Source organism: Diplotaxodon limnothrissa, linkage group LG2 (genome assembly GCF_057381915.1).
Source record: "Diplotaxodon limnothrissa isolate DT_005_m linkage group LG2, D_limnothrissa_male_GT1.1, whole genome shotgun sequence".
Taxonomy (NCBI): Eukaryota; Metazoa; Chordata; class Actinopteri; order Cichliformes; family Cichlidae; genus Diplotaxodon; species Diplotaxodon limnothrissa.
The window spans coordinates 19,399,500-19,427,452 of NC_140597.1; the positions used below are offsets into that span (position 1 = coordinate 19,399,500).

At 49.5% G+C, this 27,953-nt stretch overlaps 1 protein-coding gene across 1 annotated transcript; it reads right to left on the minus strand.

The window, feature by feature from the left end:
- Positions 1 to 116: 116 nt before the first annotated feature.
- Positions 117 to 27,779, minus strand: arap3 (ArfGAP with RhoGAP domain, ankyrin repeat and PH domain 3). Its single transcript, XM_085360995.1, has 36 exons — positions 27,706 to 27,779; positions 19,315 to 19,477; positions 17,478 to 18,407; positions 17,060 to 17,100; positions 15,436 to 15,518; positions 15,275 to 15,339; positions 14,876 to 15,115; positions 14,665 to 14,787; positions 14,449 to 14,518; positions 14,007 to 14,127; positions 13,024 to 13,208; positions 12,842 to 12,948; positions 12,350 to 12,549; positions 11,485 to 11,570; positions 10,989 to 11,171; positions 10,115 to 10,250; positions 9,656 to 9,760; positions 8,809 to 8,962; positions 8,627 to 8,729; positions 8,249 to 8,447; positions 8,102 to 8,165; positions 7,859 to 8,022; positions 6,291 to 6,503; positions 6,006 to 6,111; positions 5,719 to 5,866; positions 3,279 to 3,347; positions 2,873 to 2,947; positions 2,671 to 2,788; positions 2,466 to 2,594; positions 2,249 to 2,385; positions 1,895 to 1,977; positions 1,493 to 1,528; positions 1,275 to 1,338; positions 1,061 to 1,198; positions 923 to 961; positions 117 to 848 (listed from the first exon to the last, which is right to left on the minus strand). The coding sequence occupies exons 2-36, from the start codon at positions 19,407 to 19,409 to the stop codon at positions 366 to 368; spliced, it is 5,292 nt and encodes a 1,763-aa protein (XP_085217121.1). The 5' UTR covers positions 19,410 to 19,477; positions 27,706 to 27,779; the 3' UTR covers positions 117 to 365.
- Between the last annotated feature and the right edge of the window lie 174 nt (positions 27,780 to 27,953).

Genomic DNA, 27,953 nt, shown 5'->3' on the forward strand with positions numbered 1-27,953 from the left:
TGAGTCATTCACAATTAAACACGTGTGATCAAACTTCCTGTTACATAAAGAGAACACTCAGCTCTCAGTCTGTTAAGTACAAACTGATACAGCGCCCTCTCCTGGCTGCAGAGGACGCTGCACACACACAGGCTGAAAAAGTCAGAGAGCCGCTGATGTTAGTACAGCCCCGAACTGAGCTCCAATCACCTACAGGCGGCCGAATCACATGGCCCTCCTCAGCCGCAGCTTTTACAGTAAAGTCTGCCTGACGGGTCCTGTATGAGGTCATGTGATCGTTGTCTCTGTAACCTGAATGGCTACCTTGAGTCGACTGCTGGCGTGCTGTGAATGGAGGGAGATCATGTGACTCCACTGTTCGGTCCTCAGACATCGTAGGGCCTCTCCTCTTCCTCCCGCTCCTCCTCCGTGGTATTCTTGATGAAGGCGGAGGACAGCTCTTGCAGGAGCAGTTCCTGCGATGGTGTGCAGACTCCCATCAGCGTCTGCCTGCTTCTCACTGCAGGCTGGCTGGCAGCATCTGAATCTGGAGAGCCTGCATCTCCATCGCCTCCGCCGGCTCCTCCGCTACTGCTGCTGCTCTGCTCCAGAGTCTCCACGGAGCCTCTCGCCATCCGGACTACTTCCGGGATGATCATGTGATCCAAATCTCTGGACTCCACGGGAACCAACCTGAGTGGGGGGTGGTCTGGCACTTCCTGGGTCTCTGCGATGCTGCTGGACAGGAAGCTGGTCTCCAGAGACTTCAGGACCTGCAGGCCGAAGTCGCCGACCTCCTCATAGAGCGGCTCAGGCAGGTCAGGAGACTCCGAGCGTTCCTCGAACGAGTCCTGCTGGACCTTCATGGGCTGGAGACACACACGAGACCCAAGGTTAAACTACAGGCTCACGAGTGAGACGAGAGGAAGTACAGAGTACTTACAAAGTACATGGAGAGAGTTCTCCGGTCGTGTAGTTTCCTCTGCAGGGGGAAGACAAAGTACAGATGACGGGTTTGTGCATTTGACCTGTGAGAGTTTACTGAGCATGTCTGAGAAACAGCAGAGATTTGGACCCTAACCAGCGTCTGATTGGCCGACAGCATGCTGCTATTGCTCTCGTCTCCTCTGATGGGGACGAGCGGCATCGTTCCGAACTTCTGCTTGGAGATGTCAGAGGAGGAGTGGCGGCGCAGCACTGGAGGACCTGGGTCATCGTTCTGCAACAGAAGCACATCCATGATGGCCAGCACAGGAGCGACGGCTGATCCCAGACCAGTGTGCAGGTAAACGTACCTGAGCTCTGAGAAGGCTCGTGATCCAATCCCACAGCTCGGCCTCACTGCTGCAGCACAGGTACCTGGTGGAGGGGAGGGGCAGATACTTTTGACTTCATGCAAAACTCAAACCCTCAGAGCTTTTATTTTAATGCACAACGTCCATGTGTGACTGAGTCAAACATCAGCTGCAGGTGAGTGTGACGCTGAGGAGGACAGGTGAGCCCTGATACTTACAGCTGGTGTTTGTCTGACATCACTGTGAAGCCCCACCTGCACAGGAAACACACAAGCCATCAGCCTCTGACGCTCAGTGCTCAGTTCAGACTGCAGGAGTGTGTGTGTGCATGAGTGTGTGTATGTGTGTGTCTATGTGCGTGTGGGTGTGTGTCTGTGTGTTTGTGTGTGTGTGTTTGTGTGTACGGGTTCTTACTATACTGGTGGGGACCAACAGCCCAGGGTTGAGGCCATTTTTCACACTCAAAATGTGGTTTATGTGTGAAGCTACATTTGAGTTCGGTTTAGGTGTAGGGTCAGTGTTAGTCATTCATTTTTGATGGTTAGGGTAAGCAGCTAGGAAAAGCATTATGTCAATGGGAGGTCCCCACGAGGATAGCAAACCAGACTTGTGTGTGTTACCTGGTTGGAGCCTTCAGCTTCTTGCGGATGCCGATGTAGATCTTTAAGGACTTCAGAGCCCACTCCTTCTCAGGTTTGATGCTCTGCAGACACAGATGTTGAGACTTTTGTTTTTTACTATTGTCTTACTGAGATTTGCTGGTTTTCTGTTCTTATTTTGGTTTTTAATGTTTTCCCAGGTGTTACTCGTCTTCTTGTTCTCCAGTATTTTGTACACATTTCTCCTGTTTGTTAAGTATTCGGCCACAGTTGGTGTGGAGCGCCTACAGTTTTGTTGTCCATGTACAATGATATCTATTCTATTCTATTCTTTTTTAACTGTTTGTTTTACTGCTGTCTACTGTTCCCGACTACCTTCTTGTCTTTGAGCAGCAGCAGTTTGTGGTGTCGAATCTGGAACGTTCTCTCCTGGAACCTGGTCCCCTGAAGGAGCTTCGGAGGCTCCTCGCGACACCTCAGCAGACCCACCTTCATGATCTCGCTCTTATAGGCTGACAGGCACACACAGGTGGACACGTTAGCCATTAATGCAACATCAGAAGCTTATTATTGCACAGCTGTGTCCACCTACAGGTGAGGAGAGTGATGCCTTCTCCTTTAGGGACCCTCTTCACCACCAGGTAGGCGGAGCTCGGGTCGGCCATCTTACACCACTGCAGAGCTTGCTCCAGGACCTTCTCTTTGGGGTGTAACGGACGCTCTAGAAACATGACAACAACCAACATGTGAGACAGGTGACCTCTGACCTCCTGAGAGAGACAGGAGTGTTTGCTCACCCAGCTGACCGTCCTCGATGGCCTCGAACGTCATCCAGACGTCTTTGTCCCCAGCTGGGACGTTCCTCATGTACAGAACCTGATTGGTCAGCTCCTCAGCACACATGGTGGGAGACACCTGCACGGGTCAGAGGTCACACAGCTTTAGTAATTGTCATTATTGCTATCAATAAAAGTTCTGATTAACGATGCCCAGCCTTACTTTGAGAGTTATGCAGCAGTCGGGTATCTTCATCTCCAGATAGATTTCAATGATCAGATCACCGGCCTGAGAGAGCTGTACAGAATCAACCAATCAGGCGGCGGTTTCAGACACAGAGGCAAAATCAGCTAAACTTTAAAAGGAACCGCCGAGGACCGGCTGAGGGAACGCATCGCACAAAGGATGATGAAGATGGAGCTGCCAGGCAGGAGGAGAGGAGGAAGGCCTCAGAGGAGGTTCATGGGTGTAGTGAAGGAGGACATGCAGAGGGTGGGGCAACAGGATGCTGGGATAGAGACGGATGATCACGTTGGTCCCAGAGACCAGGACGCTGAATGAAACACTTAACACATGTTCTACGTTCTATGGTTCACCTGTGTGTCTGTGCAAGAGTGAGTTTGTGTACCTGAGTGTCCTTCCAGGTGGTGATGAGGCTGATTTCCAGCTCAATCTGGGTCTGATGCTCCTCATCGATCTGAAACACAAAACAGAACGTCACACACGGGACAACGTCACACACAGGGGAACATGACAAAGAGAGGAGAACGTCACACACAGGAGAACGACACTCAGGAGAACGTCACACACAGGACAACGTCACACACAGGAGAACATGACAAAGAGAGGAGAACGTCACACACAGGAGAACGACACTCAGGAGAACTTCACTCAGGAGAACGACACACACAGGAGAACGACACTCAGGAGAACGTCACACACAGGAGAACGTCACACACAGGAGAACGTCACACACGGGGGTACATGACACAGAGAGGAGAACGTCAAACACAGGAGAACGACACTCAGGAGAACGTCACACACAGGACAACGTCACACACAGGAGAACGTCGCACACAGGAAAACGTCACACACGAGGGAACATGAGACAGGGAGGACAACATCACACACGAGGGAACATGACACAGAGGACAACGTCACACACAGGAAAACGTCACACTCAGGAGAACGTCACACACAGGAGAACGTCACACTCAGGAGAACCTCACACTCAGGAGAACCTCGCACACAGGAGAACGTCGCACACAGGAAAACGTCACACTCAGGAGAACCTCACACTCAGGAGAACCTCACACTCAGGAGAACCTCACACTCAGGAGAACTTCACTCAGGAGAACGACACACACAGGAGAACCTCACACTCAGGAGAACTTCACTCAGGAGAACGACACACACAGGAGAACGTCACACACAGGAGAACGACACACACAGGAGAACGACACTCAGGAGAACGTCACACACAGGAGAACGTCACACACGGGGGTACATGACACAGAGAGGAGAACGTCAAACACAGGAGAACGACACTCAGGAGAACGTCACACACAGGACAACGTCACACACAGGAGAACGTCGCACACAGGAAAACGTCACACACGAGGGAACATGAGACAGGGAGGACAACGTCACACACGAGGGAACATGACACAGAGGACAACGTCACACACAGGAAAACGTCACACTCAGGAGAACGTCACACACAGGAGAACGTCACACACAGGAGAACGTCACACTCAGGAGAACGTCGCACACAGGAAAACGTCACACACGAGGGAACATGACACAGAGGACAACGTCACACACAGGAAAACGTCACACTCAGGAGAACCTCACACACAGGAGAACGTCACACACAGGAGAACGTCACACACAGGAAAACGTCACACACGAGGGAACATGACACAGAGGACAACGTCACACACAGGAAAACGTCACACTCAGGAGAACCTCACACACAGGAGAACGTCACACACAGGAGAACGTCACACACAGGAGAACGTCACACACAGGAGAACGTCGCACACAGGACAACATCACACACGAGGGAACATGACACAGAGGACAACGTCACACACAGGAAAACGTCACACTCAGGAGAACCTCACACTCAGGAGAACCTCACACACAGGAGAACCTCACACACAGGAGAACGTCACACACAGGAGAACGTCACACTCAGGAGAACGTCACACACAGGAGAACGTCACACTCAGGAGAACGTCACACACAGGAGAACCTCACACACAGGAGAACGTCACACACAGGAGAACGTCACACTCAGGAGAACCTCACACACAGGAGAACGTCACACACAGGAGAACCTCACACACAGGAGAACGTCACACTCAGGAGAACCTCACACACAGGAGAACGTCACACACAGGAGAACGTCACACACAGGAGAACGTCACACACAGGAGAACCTCACACACAGGAGAACGTCGCACACAGGAAAACGTCACACACGAGGGAACATGAGACACAGAGGACAACGTCACACACAGGAAAACGTCACACTCAGGAGAACCTCACACACAGGAGAACCTCACACACAGGAGAACGTCACACACAGGAGAACGTCACACTCAGGAGAACCTCACACACAGGAGAACCTCACACTCAGGAGAACCTCACACACAGGAGAACGTCACACACAGGAGAACGTCACACACAGGAGAACGTCACACTCAGGAGAACCTCACACACAGGAGAACCTCACACTCAGGAGAACCTCACACACAGGAGAACGTCACACGGGACAACGTCACACACGGGACAACGTCACACACGGGGGAACATGACAAAGAGAGGAGAACGTCACACACAGGAGAACGACACACACAGGAGAACGTCACTCAGGAGAACGTCACACCCAGGACAACGTCACACACGGGGGAACATGACACAGAGAGGAGAACGTCACACACGGGAGAACGTCACACAGGAGAACCTCACACTCAGGAGAACGTCACACACAGGAGAACGTCACACACAGGACAACGTCACACACGGGGGAACGTGTTGGTGTGCCCCTACGGCTTACTCACTTCAAAGACGTACAGGTAGTTGTCTATCAGGTCCTCCACGATCTTCACCTCATGCTCACCTTTCCCATCCGTCTGGAACAGACTTGGAGCGAAGAGCAGCGATAGGTTCTTGGTGCACATCTGGTTCAGATCTGCGCACTTCTGGACCCTGAAGAACCGCAGGTAACCTCTTTAGACTCATCGTTTGGCTCAGTGTCCTACACTCACCTGCTGTTTTCTACAAAAAGGCAAGTTCCTAAGCCCCACCCCCACCAGGTGTAACCAGTGCAGCTTCTTAGGGAGCTCACCTGTACAGGTGACTGATGAGAGCAGCCAGGGTGGTCCGGTTGACTCGGGGTAGAGTGCGGATGATGTCTTTGTAACGGTCCAGCCTCGCACGCCTCTGAGGGATTTCTGAGCATGAAGAACAAACTCGTTACAGACACCAATCACTCATTTAGACAAATTACAATCAGCTGAAGGTGTACCGCCGACCGTCCCTGAAATATAAGTAAAATCAGGTGATGTTCGGGTTGTGGTCTGGACCTGAACCCTGACAGCAGAAGCACCGCTCAGAAGAAAGGTGGACTCACTGGCAGCTTCCTGCCACAGTGGGTGGAGGTCGACCATGAAGATTGGGTCATCGATCTCTCTGAAGAACCTCTTCAGTACGTCGGTCACGTCCTCGATGAAGTGGTCCCCGATCCGCAGCTTGACGTTTCGAGCGTCTCTGCGGAACTCCTCCATCAGCAGCTTGATCCTGGATTTGGCTCCGTTCTTCCTGTAGATGCCTTCGTGACCCAGACCTGCACAGACCCAGAGCGGCTTCGGTCACACGGCTCTGTTATCCTGACATGAGAAACCAGGGGAACAGAGCTGCGTGCCTCTTTCATCACATCTGAGCACATCATTTATCAGCAGAAACAGTAAAATCACACATAAGCTGGTCTGCAGGGTTTTTCTTCTGGCTCTAAAACATCCTGCAGGGAAAAACACGCCAAGTTCAACCCGGCAGCAAGTCGTCCTGATGACAACGGCAGAAGAACCATGCAGTGAGGTTCAGTCTTCACAATGCATCTAACACACTGCTCCTCCTCCTCCTAAACTCAAGCAGCTCATCGGGGAGGAGCGCAGGTTTGCTTGGGTTAATCACCTGCTAGAAGCACCTTTTCTACCCAGCAGACGAGTATGGTAGAAAATTATAAAGGTATGTTATTTACCTTAAATATACTGACTAAAGTTTTACGGGTTTAATAATAGGGAAGCCCCAAAACATGTGCCAACGGCCCACCTAACCTCCAACAGTGTACCTGTGTCCAGATGAAAAAACACATCAGACATTTCCAGCTGGACATATACTGGAATTTGTACATTTCCACAAGGAGGAACATTCGTCCAACGATTCTTCATTTAATATTGAAATGTTTCCTTCATTTTCTTTATCACAGCCCGTAGAGTGAGGCTTCTTTGTCAAAACCCTCGCAGCCTTACCTGTTTCCACGAAGAAGGATCAGTATTGGATCATATAGATCAGTTCTGGTGACAATGTTCTGCTGGAAGTAGGTCCTCAATTGGAGATATCTAAAATAGTCTGAATTATTAAGATGATAATCAGTCTTTAAATGATCGTTTTCTCATGTGTGAGCGAATAAAAGGTCTTCACATCCTTTGAAATCCAGTGTTTACATGGTTAGGCCCCAGGGTCAAAAGGAAGTACGTGAACTGTATCGTCTAACTCAAACTCCAGTCCTCGAGGGCCGCTGTCCTGAAACTTTTCCATGTGTCCCTGCTGCAACACACCTGAATACAACTAGCAGGTCATTAGCAAGACTCTATAGAAGCTGCCTGCATGCTGAGGTGGCAATTCAGCCATTTGATTCATGTTGCAGCAGCTCACGAGTGAGTGAGCACGGTGCCATAAAAGTACTTCAGAAGTGCATTTTTCCAAATATTTTCATTTATTTAAAATGACCTGAGGAGGGTTAGAGGCTCTGTTCATCTCACTGTCCTGTCACCATTGAGACCTGAAGCTTCCTCCACCTCTTCAGTTCAGTTTAATCAGACGATCCTCCATCAGCAGCAGAGCCCACAGTGGCGTAGCTACAGTCTCCTAACCCCAACCCTTACCAACAAGGAAAGTCTGTCTGTCAGTCTTCCTCACCGTACTGTGTGATGAAGGCGATGCAGCTGTCCACGATGATGGGGATGTCGTTCCTGCTCATCTGCTGGTCTCTCAGAGCATTTCCTTTACCGCCGGCTGCTCGCTGAATGTCGGAGTACCACAGAGAGAAGTCTGCGCGACCGACGCCCTGCAGGTGGAGCGTTCTGACGGGAACACCGAACGCATATGCGTCAAAATGTGAAGCAGACAACAAACTGAAGCCTAGACCAGACAAACACTCACCTTCCTTTTTCCACCAGGACCAGGATGTCTTTCTTCTCCTGGTTCTCCATCTCGGAGGTGATACCTGAACACAGAGCGCTCCGTCAATAACAATCAGACTCCATCAGAACTATTCACCAGGACCCGGACCGGGACCAGCACACATACTCAGCTCCTGCAGGCGGTTGAGGTTGATGATGTCCTCGGCGGCGCCGTCGTTGCGGGGACAGATGAACAGGTTGGACTTCTGCAGGACAAAGTAAGCCTCCTTCCACTGCTGAGGGTCCAGCATCGCCCGGTACCGTAGAAGCCCGACCCGTTCAAACTCTCGGGTCAGCAGGCAGTGACAGCTGAGCGGCGTGGCAGCCTGGTGACGGTCGCAGCACAAACATGGATCAGTTTTTTATTCAAGGAAGTTTTTAGGGAAAATATTTTGTGTTAGAACAATTTTGTAACATTATTTATTTGATTGTTTGTAACATGAACAGCAGAACAAACGTGTTCAGCTGCTCTGTGAGGAGGATGCAGACGAAATGCGGCGCAGACCTTTCCGATGGCTTTGGTCCAGCTGTGCAGCTCGTCGGACGCTTCCAAGCCAAACTGAAAGAGTTTCTCCGACGTCAGATACAACTCGAAGGTGTAACGAAACCTGAGGGAGAAAAGTTTGAGTTTGACCAGGCTGACCATCTGAGCTTTCTGTTTAACCGTGGAGCTTGGCGAATAAAAACCTGTCAATGAATCCGTTGTTGTTGGAGGAGTCGGGTCGACTGACGCCCAAACACACGATGTCTTTAGCGCTGATCTGCAGGCTGGGATCAGCTGATCGATCCGACTCGTAGAAGACCAGAGACTGATCCACCGAGCACCAGAACTTCTGGAAGTCTGATGATGAGAACAGAGAATTTTACACGAGACTCAGCTATGAATGTTCGTTCCCCTCCTCTTCATCTGCAACATTAGTGCTGCTCACAGGCGGGCGGTGAAGCAAACTGTCAGTGCCATAAATGATTCTGCATACGTCGACAGCTACGTCACGATGCTACAGAGTGGCTGTAGTCTGCTCTGATTGTTATCGTATCAGCGTAGCCTCAAATTCCACAAGAATTCCCAGAATTCCTTTGTGTTTGCTGCCAGTGCGCACACGGCTCAGAGAATCTGATGGAGTTTGGAAGCTGCGCTTCAGCCGTCGGGACGAAACAAAACCACAATCTGAATAAACGTCTAAGGAGCAACTTTTACTTTGTCAGCACTGCTCAGAAATCAGATAATCCTTATGTTGAGGGAAAAGAGATGTTTGAAAAGAGATGACGTTAAAAAACACCACATTTCAAGCTCGTGCTACAACGTCCTGGTCTGTGGTACCAAGCCAGCAGCCTTTGTGAGCTAACACAGCTAACATCCCGCCCTGTGCTCTGAGCCTGAACACTGAAGCAGAAACCTGCTGAAGACCTGAAAACGTCTCTGACAGTTTTTGGTTTAGGTGAATTTTGGCAGGTGTTGGAGGCGTTTACCGCCTCTTTGTTCTGATCTGAGGACTGTTTAAACCTTAAACCCTCTGACCCCGCCTCTTCCTACCTTCTCTGTTTTTTCTGGACATTGTTCCTCTGTTGGCAGAGCTCGACTTGTAGAGGTACCCAGAGTGAAGAATCGGCTGCATGATTTCATCGTAGACGCTGGGATCTGACCGATAAAAGCACAACATTATCAGATAAACACCGTCAGCCAATCACATCAACGAAAGAGAAATATTGCACAGCTGCGTCTGGAGCAAACTGACACTGACGCAGGTGTTCTTCTGCTGAGCCAACACTCGGAAAACTGCTCAGTGAAGCCGAGCGTGACAGTGAGAAAGCCTCCCTGCAGGACAGCACTGATAACGGAGCGGCTGACCTTCAGCGCCAACGCTGCTCCGCACCGAGCTCAGTCACCGACTTCACACGTTGAATTTAATCGGATCAAATACAACGCCCTGCTTCCTCGCAGCTCAACACTGCAGAGTGCATTAGAGTACAGCAGAGCACAGTAGAGTCCAACCTGATGTGCTGCAGTGATCCGCTAGGTGGGGGTGGCGGCCGTTGGAGTCGTTGGCGAGGTGAGCTGACTCCGCCTCTGAGAAAATCTGAGTCACCGTTTTCAGGAGAGTCTGCTCAGAGACGGCTGAACACAGAACCTGTTGGAGACACGAAGTATCATCGTCAACACCAGAACCATCTCTGCACACTATCACATCATCATCGTTGTTATTGCTGTTTGCTGCCATGGAAACCTCAGGCCCTGCGAACCCGGACACACAAACGCAGGAGCCATCTTCTGATGATGTCACAGATGTACTATAGACTGACAGTAACTCAGTGTGTGCGTGTCTGAGACAGACTCATGGCTGTGCTGCTGTGATTCTGTTTCGCGATTGTTTATTAAGGCTTTAAATGTTTGGATCAGCATGTCAGCTGATCAGGGTAACCTTTGACCTTTTGATGCAGAAGTTTCTTAGACGAAAGGTGTGAGTGAGTCGAAGCCTCCTGTTTTTATCTACCAGCTGCTTTTATCTTCGTCTCTGATGCTTTAAACATTTGGTCACTGAGCCCCTGTGCACTCTGGAAAAAGGCTCCCCCCACACAAAGAGCAGCTGCTTATGATTTGCTGCGGTCTGAGTCTGACCTCATCTACAACATTACGATCTATGAGGCTGACGCGCTCTCCCAGCACCACACCGCACACACCACATGTGTGCATTACAGCGTCCTAACTAGCTTCAGTTATGTTCACAGTTGCAGCTGCATGCAGCTGTAGTTAAAGCTGCATGAAGCTATTTCACGCATGAACCTTTATGACCCGTCTTGTTGTGGCCCTTCTCACCCCAGCATGCCAACATTAAGTGTATTTATTTCATGAAAGCAGTCGGGCAAACCTTGAGCAGCTCCTCCTGGCTGCTGAACGCCGGGTGGGCAAGGCGGTATCGACCCTCGCGATACTTCTGGGCGATGAACTCTCTCCTCTGCTCAGCCGACGCATCGCAGTCCAACTCCTCAGAGACGGACAGACGGGCCGCCCAGAAGTCGTTGGCCCGGTCGTTCCCCAGCATGATGAAGAGCTGGCCCACAAACATACACACAGTATAAGCAAACAAACAAACACAACAGCACGGCTCTGCTTTCAGGCGTCTGTGAATGCTGGTTCTGAACCGGCTGCTCCGAGCTGGTACTTTAGAGCTTCTCTGTCACATTCTCAGTAGCTTCAGTGTCCTTTAATAAGCTTTTCCACCTTTACAGGTGAATACTTCATAAAAACAGCTGGATGTTAGACTACACCTGCCACTAACCCCCCCTACAGCTGAAAGCCTGTAACAGCAGAGAGCCGCACTGACACCAACCTCAGATCGAGAGGCCACCTGAAGCCGCTCTCACCTGAACGATCTCGTTGCTCCACACGCTCGTGTCCAGTTTCAGACTCTGAACCTTGGAGACCATCGTGCCCAGCCCTCTGTGCTGGCCTACACACACACACACACACACACACACACACACACACACACACACACACACAGTGGGAAACACAGCTGTGACACACACTGGTGTGTTTCATCACTGACTTCTCCAAACACTAGCACAATACCAATGTATCACCTGGTGACGATCTTGCAGTCTTAACAGACTTGTCTCCTAAGTGGCAGTTTCACCTGCAGTGATTCGTGTCTGCACAGGTAAACAGGCTCCTGTTTACCTGTGCAGGTGTGTTTATTGGCCTGATATTTTCAGTGAGCCACAGAAACAACCTCACCTTCAACATGTGGTGTTTTTCTTTCTGCTGCAGGTCTCCATGCTGACCTCCTGACTTCAGAGCAGCTTCCCTGGTGATCTGTGGGGAACCTGTGTGTGCGTGCGTGTGTGCATGTTGTTAGGTTCTTACAGTTGTTGTTGGTTACATTTCTGCTTTGTTAGTTGCTGCTTGTTGGGAATGTTACTGGGCCACTGTTACCTGTTGTGACAGGTAAGAGATAACATCTGGCCTGCCTAACCAGATGTCCCAGATAACGTGAGTCAGTGTGCTTCTCTCTCTGTGATGACACAGACTGTAAATAAGAGATCGATGGGCGGATGAGATGAAATGTAGGCTTTTGCTGCAGGTTGTAAATGTGTTTCTGTCACGCTAGCTCATGTTAGCTGACAGCTGACCGCCGCCGTCATTAGATCAGAGCTAAACTGACAGCAGAGAAAGAGGACTCTGATTCTGGTATCAGTGAAGATGTCGAGCCTCGAGAGCAGGTCGTACCTGCGCAGTTCTTGCAGATGACCACACACAGGTTGATGGAGGCCCAGTCGGGGTTCAGGGCCTTGCAGTCCGCGCACATCCTGTTGGAGCGGTTGGACCAGATTTTCTCGGCCACCTCGTAATCTGACAGAGTTTCTGCGATCGCCTCCTGCAGTGCCTCCATCCAGTCCCGTTTGTCCCGGTCTGAGTCTGCGGTGAAGCTGAGGAGGCGCAGCAAAGGTCATTTAACGACATCTACATTGTTTGTCTCAGCGTTCTCATTAAAACAGAATTACTCAGAACTCCAACTGTGTGGGACAATAAGAGATTTTTCTCATTCAGCGACCCGCTGCTGAGGGCAGGACTCAGTTTGATCTGCAGAGCAGGAAAGCCCAGAGACTCAAACCTGAGTCTTTCTCAAGAGTTTGATTGATGCAGCGTCAGCGAGGCTGGTAACTGCAGACAGTACTGACAAAATCAAGCAGCAGCTGAGCTGAGTTTCAACTCACCCACCTGAAAGTTTTATACGGCGTGATGAGGTCGAAGCTCTTGTGTTTTCCATCTCGGATCGTTGCTCCGCGAGCTTCGATCACCGTGATGCCGATGCCGTTACGGAAACACTGGAGAAACATGGGAAGTGAAATAGTCACAGGACCCTGAGAAAGTCACAGGAAGTCAACTGGTGGCGCCCTCACCTGCTCGCTCTTGTAGAGCCAGATCTGGTCCGTGTTGATGGCAGCGTACACTTTGGATTTTGTTCCTTTGAGTTCCAGGCCCCCATGTTTCTGGCAGTGAGCTCCAGGACCAAAACGCCGCCGTCCAAACACCAGCTGATCTCTGACGTGTTCCTGCAGCGTGGACACCCAGCGCCGCCGCAGCACTGACGCACAGGAAACACATCAACTGCTTTGCCATCATCAACAGCATCATCATCATCATTATGGTCAATACCACCATCATCATCGTCATGACCATCATCATCATCATCATCATCATCACCACAATCATCATCATCCTCATCATCATCACGACCAACATCATCATCACGACCATCATCATCATCATCGTCACGACCATCATCATCATCATCATCATCATCATCACAGCCATCATCAGCCTCATCATCATAACCATCATCATCTTCACGACCATCATCATCATCACGACCAACATCATCATCATCATCACTATCATCATCATCACGACCATCATCATCATCGTCATCACGACCATCAGCACGACCATCATCATCATCACTATCATGGTCGTGATGACGATGATGATCATCATCATCTTTATCATCATCATCATCACTATCATACAGCATGAGATCAAAACAGTCGCCTTAAGGCGCTTTAATCATCATCATCTTCACATCACAACCATGTCATCACATATCATTACCACCATCATCGTCATCGCCATCATCACCATCACCCCCATCATCTACACCATTACGATCATCATCACCAGCATCATCGTCATCGCCACCACCATCAGCATCATCCCCCCATCATCATCACCCCCACCATCATCACCCCCATCATCATCACCCCCACCATCATCATCAACACCATCATTATCATCAACCTTGAATTTTGTTGCATTTTGTGTTTTTATTGGGAAAACGTTTACAACAAGAAGAGAAAAATCAGAGAATCTGACGTCGTGTGTTTACCTTCGTTATCCGTCCTGAACACAAAGATCCGGTGACTCGTCACAATTTCAAATTTATTGTCTTTGGCTGGACGGGCCATCTGGATGGCAGCCAATGGGATGACTCCTTTTGGGTAGGCGTCCTGAAACAGAGAACAGGTCAGAGGAGATGAGTCCAAACTGTGCGGTCAGCAGGGCGACAAGCTCTGGTGATAGCAGTGTTTCCTTTTTTTTGTCTTTCCGCTGCTGGGATCAATAAAGCTCTGAAATGTTCAGGAGCTTAATGAGAGGATGCTAACAAGGGCCCACCCTCCTGAACCTGTCGGGGTGACTGTTACGTTAGGAACACGAAGCCTGACAGGCTGAACGCAGGGCGCAGAGTGACCCACGCCTCTGACCTGCAGGATGACAAATTCTAAGCTCGTCCCACGAGGACGGCGGCAACATCATAAAGATCTGAGTACCTTCTCACTGCCAAAGTACATCAAGTTTTTGCCATCAAACTTCACGAAGCGTTTCTGGAAAACATAGTTCCTGAAAAACACAAACACACACCAGGGTCACATTACCACTTACACAAGAGAGGAGACACATTTAGGTTTCATCCAATTCCACCACACTGAGTGACTTTCAGTAAGGGAAGGAAGGAAGGAAGCAGAGGAGAAAGGAAGGAAACACACCGAGTGTAGGAAGAGGAGGAAAGGACAGTGACGAGGCAGAGGCATGTCCTCAGGAGGAAGGAGACACAGGGAGGAGCAGACAGAAGGACACACAGCAGAACGGGCAGAGATGACCTCTGACCCCTGCCAACCACAAAGACAGAGAGAACAGGGTCAGACTTAGAGTCTCCTCCCACATCCAGGCCCCATCAGCTGTGTGAAACAAACGCACCCCTGCGGAGACAGCTTGTCCAGCCAGCCGCTAATGATGGGCGGGGCTCTCTCGGTCAGGGAGGTGTAACTGGCGTAGGGGGAGATGGTAAGGTCCTCGTCGGCCTCGCAGGGGAGGGCGTGGTGGGGCAGCGAGAGGCAGCGGAGGGAGGGTGGAGCTTCTCCCACAGTGCTGTAACCTGGCGAGTCCCCGGGGTGAAACGGCTGCGAAAAACGCTTCGTCCACGAGAACCTGTGACCCCTGAAAACACAAAAAACTTTATCAACGCACGTGAAGCAGACAGCGTGGGCATGACATCATCACGTCCATTAAAGTAATTCGTGCAAATGTTTCTGCATTTTGAATCGGTTCCAAGGCCACGTTTACGTCTCGTTTCATGAGGATGAGTAGCCGCCTTACCCATGATCCTCTGCGTGCTTCTCCTCTTTCCTCGCCTCCCTTCCTTCATGTCTGCTTCTCTCGCTCTGCACATAAATGATCAAAGCAGCACATTTTATCAGACCTGTGAAAGTCAGAAGAGCGTCTCTGTCAGTGAGGGGGAGGAGCGGTGGCGGTCTGACCTCAGCGGCAGGAGGATGTCTCCGGGTCTGGAAAACAGTCTCACAGTACGGGCTGATCTCGTCCTCGGGGTCGTCCGTGGAGGCTGCCAAACAGAAATGACCGGAGTTAGGATTCACCTGCGCCCCGTCCCTGTCCGTTCTGATTTGATAACATCAAAGTTAAAATAAACTGTGACCAGTATGGCAAAGCCGATCTGTGTAGCATGTTAACACTATTGGAAGTAAAAATAACTTGAACTCCAATTTTGAAAACACAACTTTCTTTTTTTCTTTCTTTTTTTAAATAAAGCTCTGACTTGTATTATGAGTCTGTGGTCTGGGAGAGAGTCTGTAACTCTGTCTGAATACAGTAAATAATGACCAATGCTGGGCAATTAATTATATAGTTACTTCTTCAAAAAAGTAACTGAGTTTTGCAAACAACAAAGTTTTTTGCAGCTGTTTACCTAAAAATGCAGCCAAGGCGTTTTTTAAATAAACATTTCAAACTATTTACAGAACAATCAGCTGTTCTGCATCAAATCTAATGCCACACAAATTATTTGTGCCGCTCCAAAAAATAATTTCTGTCCACTATAAGATAAAGGAGAACAACAGCCTGATACCTGCAGGCCTGACAGCAGCAGATGTATCACTGCTGTAACACCTGTAACATTCAGCAGTCGCCTCTTTGTTCTGACACACACAACAAAACTATTGACTACACTACACGCTAACTACACAAGATTTGTGCTAAACGCAAATCTCTCACATCTCAAACACCGCCGTCACTCCTAAAACTTCCCCCTTCCTAAACAACTAAATGCCATGTTGCCATATCATTTTTTGATTGGTCAACATGGTGCATTTTTCCACCAATAGGAAAGGGTGGGGGTTTTTTTTGGTGTTGTCTTTGCTCACAGGCGGAAAGTGCTTTCGAGCGTTTTCCTTATAAAACGCAGTTTTTATATAAAATATAAACAACGACAGTATTCAGGAAGAAAACCAAACATTGCAGATATTTTTATCATGACTCTGGTTTTACGTGGCCGATCAACACAATTTAAAAACTGGCATAAAGTCCACACTTTTTCCGTCAGTTGTTCCTTCTGTCCTGCTCACATCTCCAATGGTTGTACACGTTGTCATTAACGTGGCTTCACTCCACATCAGCCGCTTTGCTCGCTAAAACACCGGTGTCGGCACATAAGGACGCTGTCAGAGCCTGTCAACGTTGATTAGCTGCGTATATACGAATGTGAATCGCATTATTGGCTGGAGCGGCCAGTTGCCGGTCACTTACAAACTCACACTGTAAAACAGAATCAATTGTTAACGTATTTATTTTCATTGCAATTCAGGTTAGATTTTTTTTTTTGTGTGCAATGCAGATTTCCTGTGTGCGGACACCGTGACAGCAGTGCGCAATTGCGCGCGCGTGCAGCTTAGAGGGAACATTGTTCTCAAGTGTGCGTGCACTGTCTGGGAACTAGGAGTCTCACACACCAGTCACTAAATAGTTTTATGTTTCGATCAGGCTGACAGGAAACGAGTAATGACGTCTTCCTGTAGGCAGAGCTTACAGACAAGGCTCGACCTGCCTGGGTTTTAGGCTGTTCTGTGCGACTCAGAGCTCTGAACTCACCTCTGGCTGATCCTGAAGAGTTGTTACTTAAAGTGCTGCCACTGAAACAAACACAGTGAAAATGATGAATCATGTCAGGCCTGGGCCTTCACATAAAAACTGATTTTTAACAAACATATCATGGATCCTGGGGTACGCTCGAACACGCAAAAACTCCTTTTTTCCTAACCCATCCTCCTTGACCTCGATACAGGTGAAGGAAAGATGCTTTAATGCAAAAACATCCAGATGATCGCTTTTAGGAATGATCAGATGGTCTGTAGCTATGAATTGTGGGATGCTTTCATGAAGAACGTGTCTCCTCCGCTAAAGGAGGTGCGGACTTCAGACCGCTCGGACCGAGTCGCAAACCTTGCTAAATGAAACTGAGTATTGGAACGTACCCCGGTCCAAATACTGGTGCATCACGGTGACTAACCTGTTCCTCTCGCAGTTCCTCTCAGGTGTCTGTCTGGGTGGAGTGGGAGGAGCCGACTGCTGGCTGCAATAATTCCTCTTCCCACCGGGGGCAGCAGAGCTGTGTAACGTGCCCCAATATATCTCATTGGAGACCATCTCTAGGCCTCCTCCTCGGGGAGAAGCGGAGGGGGAGGATCCAGAGAGCCTGCTGTTGTCATGACTACCCGTGCAGGAAATGAAGGACGGCGCCTGCAAATGCTCTGTGGGAACAGGGGAAGAAGAAGAAGCGCGAGGATTCCCCTGCATCGAGGCGGGGGGGACGATGCGGTTCAGCCTCGGGGGAACCGGCGGTAACCCTCCAGTGTCTGACAGAGACCTGCAGCGGCCATTCCCAGTTCTCTCCCCATGGCTCGACCTTCGGCTTGGTGACGGCGCCTTGTCACTGAGGTCAGAGGTCAAAGCACTGTCTGCTGTGGGCATGTCCGCTGAGCTCAGACTTTCCAGCACAGTGAGGCAGATGGACTCCTGGGAAAGCCTCCTGGGTAGGGGTGGAGCAGGGTCGGGTGTTGGGGTGAACTGGATGGGCGCAGTCCTGCGGCGATTGAAGACAGTTCTCGGTTTGGGGACCGGCTTCACTGTTGGCCTGCCGCCATCGGAGTTTGCCAGCATGGCGGCGAGATCGGGAGCAGAGCTGTTCCTGATCACCTCCTGACGGGGCGACTCGGTGCGACCGCGCTTCGAAGAACAAACTGACTGACAGCGGTCACGAGGGAGATCTGCGTTCCGATTGGCTCTTTGGCCTTCTGTCCTCTCGATGTAACCGACCAATCGTAGGATTCTCTTCCTGTGTCCTGTGGCAGTTATGCCCAGACTGACCAATGCATCGCTGTCGAGGTGTGTGAAGTCTCTAGCCAATAGGAGACCGGCTCGATGGAAGGTGTCCAGGTACCTGCAGGAAGACAGAGGCCTAAAGTAATTCTGATTGGCTAGATGGGAGCTGCCCTTTGATTGGTTGTCAGTTTCTGTGATAACGTGTTAAAAATCACATTTATTGACATGGACAGAAGTTCATTTTTAACTGTTACACGTGCACCCAGTTCTGTAGGCAGCTGAGCCCACTCAGTCACACTGAGGACCACGTGTTTTCATCTGTCTGCATTTCTGAAGTAGAAAAGCAGTCTGTGAGAATGACTGCAGTCAGCCTGAGGCTGTTCGCAGACAGGTTGTCTCCTGTGCGATCGCAGAACGGTGAGTGTGCAGCAGCAACAAGCGGCGAGCTAACCATGCATGGCAATCATAGACAACCTCACACTGTTTTTGTAGCTGTGAGGAGGATGCTGCCCTGATTTTCCTCGTGTGGCCGAGCCATCGGCTCGCTCCGAGTTTGGAGGTAGCTTTGGCGAGCTCAGTACGTATACATTATCTCCGGATGGCAGTGCAGGTAACGAGCCCTCCAGTATGTTCATTTCCATCCATCCAGCCGGAGCCTATCCCAGCTGTCTTAGGGCCAGAGGCAGGGTACAACCTGGACAGGCCACCAGTCTGTCACAGGGATGACACATAGGCACAGACAACCATTTGCACCTGTGGGCAATTTAGAGTTTCCAGTGAACCTAACCCCACTAACTGCATGTCTTTGGACTTTGGGAGGAAGCCAGAGTAGCCAGAGAGAACTCACGCACACACGGGGAGAACATGCAAACTCCACACAGAGAGGCCCCGGCTGTATTTTAACTTATTTAATAGAATATCAATATTTGGAGTCCCTGTATCGATACAACATTGCCACACAAACTATCTGATGATTGTGCCGTTTCGGTTTCCCCCCATTTCATGCTGCACTCCTCAATCCTGACCTCTCCAGATGAATCGCAGAAAGCAGCCTCTCAACCGGCGTGCTTCCATCCAGGGAGCCCATGATGACCAACACAGAGTCCGGACTGGGCTTCATCTCCTCCACCAGCAGGAAACACCTGGGCCATCGCTGACCTACAGCAGTGGCGGATGGCGGTCGTCCATCTGGTGGAGAAAGAGGTGAAAGATTGATCTGCTTTAGATATCATCAGAAACTGGTTTAAGTTCTGCTGCTTCACTAACCCCACACTGAAACCAGAAAACCAGAAACACTGGATCACACACACACACACAACAGGAGCCAGCCTCTGTAACCATTCATTCCTCCAGCAGGGGGCGTTAAATGTTTCTTTGAACCGCATCCTCTAATTAAGATCAATTAACAAACTGCCTCCACACACCGTGTAGATGGCACCACTGTCACCTTTGACCTCTGGAGCTCACGAGCCCCTCTTTCTGAGAACTAAAACCACAAAAGAAGAAGAAAGTATGATGTCAGCAGACAGACACAGCTGCACGATTGTCTCTCTGCGTCTGCAGCAGGCTGACCTTTGACCTCTGCACAGCAGCAGAGAATCAGACAGAGGGTCACTGTGGGGATAAAGGCTGAGGGTTCCTGCCATGAAACCCTGACACCCCTGCTGCTACAAGGAAAAACTCAGGGAACAAACTGTGGGCCCAAAACAGACCCACATCTGGATCATCTGCTGGATCAACAGCTGGAAGTCACACACAGCCAATGAGACAAGGAGAACTCTCCAGCTCGGAGCAGCACGCTTCACTTCAGCGGCTCCCTGCATCCTGCCAGTGTGTGTGTGTCTGTGTGTGTCTGTGTGTGTGTGGGTGGGTGTGTGTCTGTGTGTGTGAGTGTGTGTGTGTGGGTCTGTGTGTGTGTGTGTGAGTGTGTGTCACCTCTCTGTGATGTGTTCAGGAGATGTCAACTAAGAAGCAGATGCAGCTTCCTGTTGGACCTTTAACAATAAGAGCCTGTGAACACAGCAGATATACTGAAGTCCAGGTGTGACAGTAAAACTGCAGGTGTGATGGAGCTGGGGAGAGCTCTCTGTCAGCATCAGGACGTCACTCAGAGAAAGACAGAAGAGCATGTGTCTAACACCAAAGTAAAAATAACTCACTCACACACACACTCACACACACACGGCTGCAGCGTCTTGCAGGAAGACAAAGGCCGAGGGGGAAGTGAGTCACAGCAGCTTCCTCCAGCCGACCTTTTTCCTCCTCCTCCACTCTTCAGACAAAAGCTGCGTCTGTTCTGAGATCAGCCGCCACACAGCCAGGAAACACGTTACACAACAGCTGTGACACACAACATGATCAATGCTGTGTCAATGATGTGATCGTATCATAAATAACACAGTAATGCATGCTTCCGTGCAGTCACGTGACCACAGAGAGCCGCCGAGTGTCGTCAGCGCCAGCATCTCTCTGTCAGGACTTTGACGTCTCCTCAGACTGAAGCCGGCGACCAACAGGAGGAAAGAAAACGCAGGACAGCTGCAGCACCTCGTCTCAGAGCTGAAATCTGCAGCGTCCGTGGACTCGTCACAGCGCACGCTCACAGACTGAAGCTGGTTTTATTTTGAGAGACTCGATGCCTCGTGCTGACATGTGTGCTGGATCGTGCTCTATCTTTAAACCTTCCCTTTCACTGTCGCTGCCATCCTCGTGTCACAAATCCGCCCCGATACCCTCCTCCACAAACTCCACCCTACCTGGACTCTCCCGTCTCTGTGGATGGCTGACCCCAGGTATTTAGGCTCATCACCTTGACCCTCTGTACTCCTTACACATCCACCCTCTCATTCACACATGTATTCTGTCTTGCATCTCTTCAGAGCATGCCTCCACCTCTCCAGGCTCTCCTCCACCTGCTGCTTACTCTCACTACAGATCACAGTGTCGTCTGCAAACATCAGCGTCCACAGAGACTCCTCTCTGACCTCATCTGTCAGCCTGTCCATCAGCACTGCAAACAAGAAGGGGCTCGGAGCAGATCCCTGATGTATCCCACTCCCATCTTTAACCCATCTGTCACTCCACCTGCACACCACTGTCTCTGTCCCCACACACGTCCTGCACCACCCTCACAAACTTCCTCATGTTACTTTTTTCCAGGATAATAAAGGTAGAAACAGAGGAGAGTCATTTTAGGCACTTTGTAAAAGGGGAACAGGAGGTCGGTCGCTGCAGTCTAGTTTACTCACCGTTCACTCAGAGATGTTCACAGATGGTGGTGAATCAACACCAATCCACAGGAAACCACACTGAGTAATAATATCAACATGACTCCCGGCTGCAAACATTTCCACATGAGACCTTTTCATGTCTTGATACAAGCACATGCATCTGCTCGGTGGGAGAAACGTTTCATCATCATCATCAGGTGACTTCTTCAGTCTCAGCTGACTGCAGGTTTCCAGCCAGGACATTTACTCATGACTGAAAATGGGCTGCGAGGTCACATCTTTGTTAATGTGCAAACTGTCACGATCAGTGATCAGCGCTCTTTGATTAGTGGTTGTTGATCATTGATCATGACAATTTGCATATTAACAATGATGAAACTGATCTCATAGCTCATTGTCAGTCATTGTGTAAATGTCCTGTTTAAAGGTTGGGGAGACCTGCAGTCAGCTGAGACTGAAGAAGTCACCTGATGATGACGAAACGTTTCTCTGAAAACGTCCAGATGAACAGAATCAACTTTGTGGGAGACATTTTAATGTAAAACTGGAGAGTTTCTCAAATCCAGCAGGAGTAAAAAGCAGGAGCCTGAGAAAAACTGCAGTGACAGAAAACAGAAAGTCCGGTGTGAGAGGAAAAAGAGCGGCCGAGGAGGAAAAACGTTAAAGAACCAGGCAGGAAGTCAGTGAAGGCCACAGATAAAGACCGAGCCAAGGAAAAGCAGCCAGAGGATACAGACCCTCCCATCCGACTTCCACTTTTAAACACTGCAGCTGAGACAGGAGAGAGGAGGGCCGAGCGCAGGCTGACTGAAGCTACAGCTGGAGCTCATGTCTGAGGTTTGGGTGTAAAACCCAGTCAGAGTCAGGACATCGAAGGACGTTCATATTCTGACCACTGGATCCAACACATCTGTCCCTGTATTGATTTAATGTGTACATAAAAATCTTTCACTGGCCCGGCCCACTAAACATCACAGTGGGTTATACGTGGCCCACGGTGTAAAATCAGTGAAACCATCAGCTCTGTCGGTGTCTCCAGCTGATGGTGCTGGTCCTCATGAGCGAGGGGTAGAAGGCACCAAAATCACATTTGTGGTGTGATCTACTCGAACCAGTTTCCCTCCACACACCAGCTGATTCAGGGTACACAGTGCGGGGTCTGCAGGGGACTGACCCTCCATGTGATTGTGAAGAAGAATCCAATAAATGACAAGAGTCAAACCTGAGGTCAGAGAGTGGGCTTGGAAATGCATGCTGGGAGTCTAATTTATGATAGCTGCTTTAGTTCCGATGATATTGATCCAAAGTGGGGGTCTTTGACACGACTGGATGTTGATTACTGATTAGAACTAGGTCATCATCGACGCCGCGTGGCCCAAATAAAGTCACGCTGAACACAATGGGCCACAAACAGCAGACACCAGGTGTCAAACTCCTCGAACAGATTTTCACAGGAAACTTTACGAGTTCTTCATGGCGGCTGTTAAAAAGAGCCGATTCTGTCTGCTGGCTAAGTGTCAGCCGACCAAACTGCAAAGACACACAAGCTCACAGCTCCAACACACAAACAGGCAGTAACGCAGACGCACAGCTCTGTGCGGTCAGCACGACACCATCGCTAACAGCACGTGAGCAGCCGGCCCGGGTTTGAGTCTGACCCGCAGCTCCCCCAGCTGCTTTCCTGTCATTTCTTTACTGTACCTGTCAATAAAGGCCAAAAAAGTAAAATAATCTTACTTTATTATTGTTATGCAGGTTTGTGTGAGGCAGCATGGATTACTACAGCATGTCCATGTTCTGTTCAGATGTGACTACATCATGTGACTCTGATAACCCCTGAATGATGTGCGCAGGTCACCCTGTGTTTGTTCCTGATGACACCCCGTGACACGCTGCAAGGATGGACGTGGGGATTTTCAGCAGCTGGTCGTACTGCACACGTATCTGCACCAGTTTCCTTGTCACAGCTCAAACTTTGGCACTGACTATTTAAAAGAGTCCCTACAAACATCACTGTCTTCGCTGTTACTGAACCAAGAAAAACAGCAAAGACGTACAAAGGTGTTAAAGTGCTACAACATCAAGCTTGCATAACAACCCTGTTTACACTGTGCCAAATGTTAGGCTGTCTGAGACTTCCTCAGGAGGACTGAAGGCTCGCAGCCTGCAGCCTGAGAGACAAATCTGGTAAAAACGGTGAAAGTCTGTCCGGTGAAGTGCAGCTCTCATGGAGACCTGGTTGGCCTGGCTGAAGCGGTCCTGCTCTGACAGCTGAAATCAGACGCAGAAAAACGTCTTGGTTCAGACGCACCCGCGCTACCTCTGCCGTTCCCATTTCTCCCCAAACACCAAACACACCCTGTCCTCGTCCCATCCCTCCCTCTTCACCTCCCTGACATTGCTCCCATGCCGCCCGCCTCATCACTGGTGTTTCTGTATGTTAGCTGATTTTTCACATGATAAAGACCTGGGAGAGCGAAGCTGGAAGACAAAAAGCTGTCATCTAGGGCTGGGCGATATGGCCTAAAATCCATATCGCGGTATAATTTGAAGCACGTGCGGTAACGATATATATCACGATATATTCTTTTCTTCTGTATAATGTATTTTCAACACTATAAGGCACACTTAAAATCCTTTAATTTTCTCAAAAATCGAGAGAGTGCCTTATGTATGAATTCTGGTTGTGCTTACTGACCTTGAACCGATTTGGGCGTGCAGAAATCTGTTAAAAAATGTTTTAGTACAACTTTGGTAAGCCGCACTGCTTAATGGATTGTCAGAGCATTACGGCTGCCGTAGTGAGGAGCTTCGCGGAGTAATCTGGGTCCAAAACTCCGTCAACTTCAGGTCCCAAAGTCAAACGAACACTGAGAGTTAAAAACAGTCTAAATTCTTTCATCTTTAATAAAATCATCAGCGTTGCTGCTTTACCAGGTGTAACAATTAAGTTTAACATCCATGCATCCATGAAAACAGAATTTATTAAATTTAACGGAGTTAGAAGTTAACAGGAAGTTAGCTCGCTAGTTTCCACCTAAACATTTCATACCATGTTCTGACAGAGATTTTTGAAACTAATTCAAACGTACAGCTCTGCTATTACTTCCAACATAAATGAAGACAGAAAACTAAACAGCAGTGACGTTTGCAGGGTTACTGAAGTTGGACTACCTGGTATATAATGTTGTGCTACATGATTGCTAGCGACACAGCTATGTTAGCATAACATTAGCACAGTGAAGCTGGAGGATGAACGCCAACGTGTTTTCCACTCGATAAAAGTTAACGTGAGGGATTCTGGTGGTCAGGGACAAATGCAATCGCATATCAGGATACTATACACAGGCCAAACTTCAGTCAGGAGAACAACTAAGATTTTTCATCCACAATACAAGGTTAGTTATTAATATACTGCAACAACATGGGAATAGAGCAGCTGCGAGAGAATTCAACATTAAGGAATCAATGTTACGAAAGTGGAGGAAGCGCAATTTTTGGCTTTCCCCATATTTCAAAAGTACTTCATCTCTTTGCTATGACTGCCGCCTGGCATAATTTGCAGACGATAATGGTTGTAGCCGCTGCGATGCTTTCTCTCTGGGTCTACAGGTTCTCTCTGGCCCTGCAGGTTCTCTCTCAGTCTACAGGTTCTCTGTGAGTCCACAGGTTCTCTCTCTGCGGGTTGTCTCTGGCCCTGCAGGTTCTCTCTGCAGGTTCTCTCTGCCCCTACAGGTTCTCTCTGGCCCTGCAGGTTCTCTCTCAGTCTACAGGTTCTCTGTGAGTCCACAGGTTATCCCTGCAGGTTCTCTGTGAGTCTACAGGTTCTCTCTGCGGGTTGTCTCTGGCCCTGCAGGTTCTCTCTGCAGGTTCTCTCTGAGTCTACAGGTTCTCTCTGGCCCTGCAGGTTCTCTCTGCAGGTTCTCTCTGGGTCTACAGGTTCTCTCTGGTCCTGCAGGTTCTCTCTGCAGGTTCTCTCTGGGTCTACAGGTTCTCTCTGGTCCTGCAGGTTCTCTCTGCAGGTTCTCTCTGGGTCTACAGGTTCTCTGTGAGCCTGCAGGTTTGTGCTTGCTGCAGATATGTCGGACCGAGGCGTTGCTCTGTAATGAGGAGGAGCAGCAGAGAGGAAGGCTGGGAGAGTGAGGGTGGGCGAATGAGGCAGTATAATAACAGTGAGCCTCTATTGTGTGAAACAGAGGGCTTATTGTTCCTGAGCTGTGACTGGAACCACACACTGACGCGCACTGGGAACACTGGGAACACTGGGAACACTGGGTTATTATTGATTCTACACCTCTATAGATTTCCTCTGAGCTCTAAAGTCTGATTAATTCTTTATTTAAATAAAAGAAAACTGGTCAGCTGAGCAGTGAATGTCGTGATGCATTCAGTTTTACCTGCTGAGGTTTAAAAAGCCCTCTGCACACAGAGCGACCTCCTGTTTTACTGAGTGTGTGCAGAAACACACGCTTCTCTTACACTAAAAAACTATTTTACAGCTTCCCTGGAAATCAAAGCGAGCCATCAGGAGGTGATCAGATAAACAGGAGTTTCACAGTTCGAGCTTCTCAGGATAAATACATCACATGATCACAGAAAGGCAAAACTGAGCCAAACCTGAAATCCCCATTTAACCACAAACTCCACATGCAGGAGATCCCAAACATGCAGGATCACAGCAGAACTCAGTGAGCGAGTCTATGAAGACAGATGTCTGACTTTAAGAACTCAACCAGGAGCAGCCCTTCAGACCAACCGGCGGAGCAACATGTTCTCAGGGCAGAGCGGCGTGTTCAGGTGGAGCACAGGATTTATTCAGGTGTGTTTTACAGACAGGCTGATGTGAACCTGAACTCTGACCTGGAGCATCATCACTGACTGGACTGGATTAACAGTTAAAGTTTGTGGTGTACATTGTGTGAGGCTGCAGGTAACTATTAAAGCCCAAGGAACGCACATGACTACCTGTGGGCACCAGGTGGGACATTCACAGATGGCTCTAAAATCAGGAAACCTGCTTTCCTCTGTTGAAAACAAAGATTATTCTCTGACACTGATGGCTGTCGGGGGAACTGGGCTCCACCGACCTCTGACCCTGTTGTGTGTCACGTTCAGCATCATTCTGCCCCTGAACCCGTCTCAGGGCCCTGAAACAGTGAGACGAACGAGGAGACGCTTCACTCTGATCAGAGACCTGAGGTACGAATCAGCACAGAGCCAAAGATAACGGTCCAGGCTGAGGTCAGAGGTCAGATATAATCCCACAGGGTGATGATTTTACAAATATTCACACACAGAATTACGAAGCAGAGACATGCTGAGCAATAACCGGACAATAAAACACAAAAACATCCAATCAGAGGCCATGACACGTTGATAAACAGGATGTTACATCACAGGGAGTTTTCCCTTCCTGTTCTGTTCTTCTCAACACACACACACGGTGCTGCTCTGTGTGTGTGTAACACCTCAAACACTCGGCTGTAGAAATCAATCCTTTCATTGATTATCAGCTGATCAACTGAAATCAAAAAACAGGAAAAGGAACTGATGAATGACCAGCTGATGATGTCATGATGAAGTTGCTCAGAGGACAAGATCAGCTGTGATCATGATGTCAGCAATCACGATGTTGTCCTGCAGCCAGTGAAGGCAGAGACGGACTCCAACAACCCAGCACACACCCTAAAACCAGAACTAGAACCCTGAAACCAGATCATGCACCAAATACACCAGCATCACCTTAAAACCAGAACCAGGACCCTGAAACCAGAGCCAGGACCATAAAACCAGGACCAGGATAGCAAACCTAGACCTTCAAAACCTCAGAGATCCACTAACATCAGAAGCTCGAGTCAAATCAAATCACTTTTATTGTCACATCACATGTGCAGGTACGCTGGTACGGTACATGCGAGTGAAATTCTTGTGTGCGAGCTTCACAGCAACAGAGGTGTGTAAAAATACAATAACATAAGAGAAGTCCTGCTGTCCCTCACACTAATTTACTCTGACTCCAGTCTGGATCCCCTCAGACCCCTTGTGTGAATCCAGACCCTCAGAGACTCGAACCTGTGGCGGGGTCGGACCCGCGGACTGTGCGCGGCTCCGCGGCAGGAGGAGCCGCTTCCTGCGGGACTCTGAGAGACTGTTTAAGTAAAGTCTGAAGGACTGGGAGCGCCTTACCTGCGACCCGGTTCTGCCTGCCTCCTGCTCCGTGTTCCGGTCTCTGTGCTCGGTTCAGTCCGGTAAGTAGTGCGCGCGGCTCTCAGTGCGCCGGGAGGAGAAACTCTGAGCAGCTACGGTAAGCTACACGCGACCACTGCGGGTACAACCTCTGCTCACTTTCACAATAAAAGTCCCAAGGAAGTACAGCTTCCGGTCAGACTGTGTCTCCAGATCCACTTGCTGGCATTGATCCGTAAGTTCTCCAG

Coding starts and splice junctions, on each gene's coding strand:
- arap3 (XM_085360995.1), bottom strand. CDS start 19,409: ATGAAGCCCAGTCCGGACTCTGTGTTGGTCATCATGGGCTCCCTGGAT. Junction 12,550..12,841: donor ACGCCGTATAAAACTTTCAG/GTGGGTGAGTTG, acceptor GCGCCTCCTCAG/CTTCACCGCAGACTCAGACC. Junction 6,504..7,858: donor CGCCTTCATCACACAGTACG/GTGAGGAAGACT, acceptor GGGTCTGTGCAG/GTCTGGGTCACGAAGGCATC.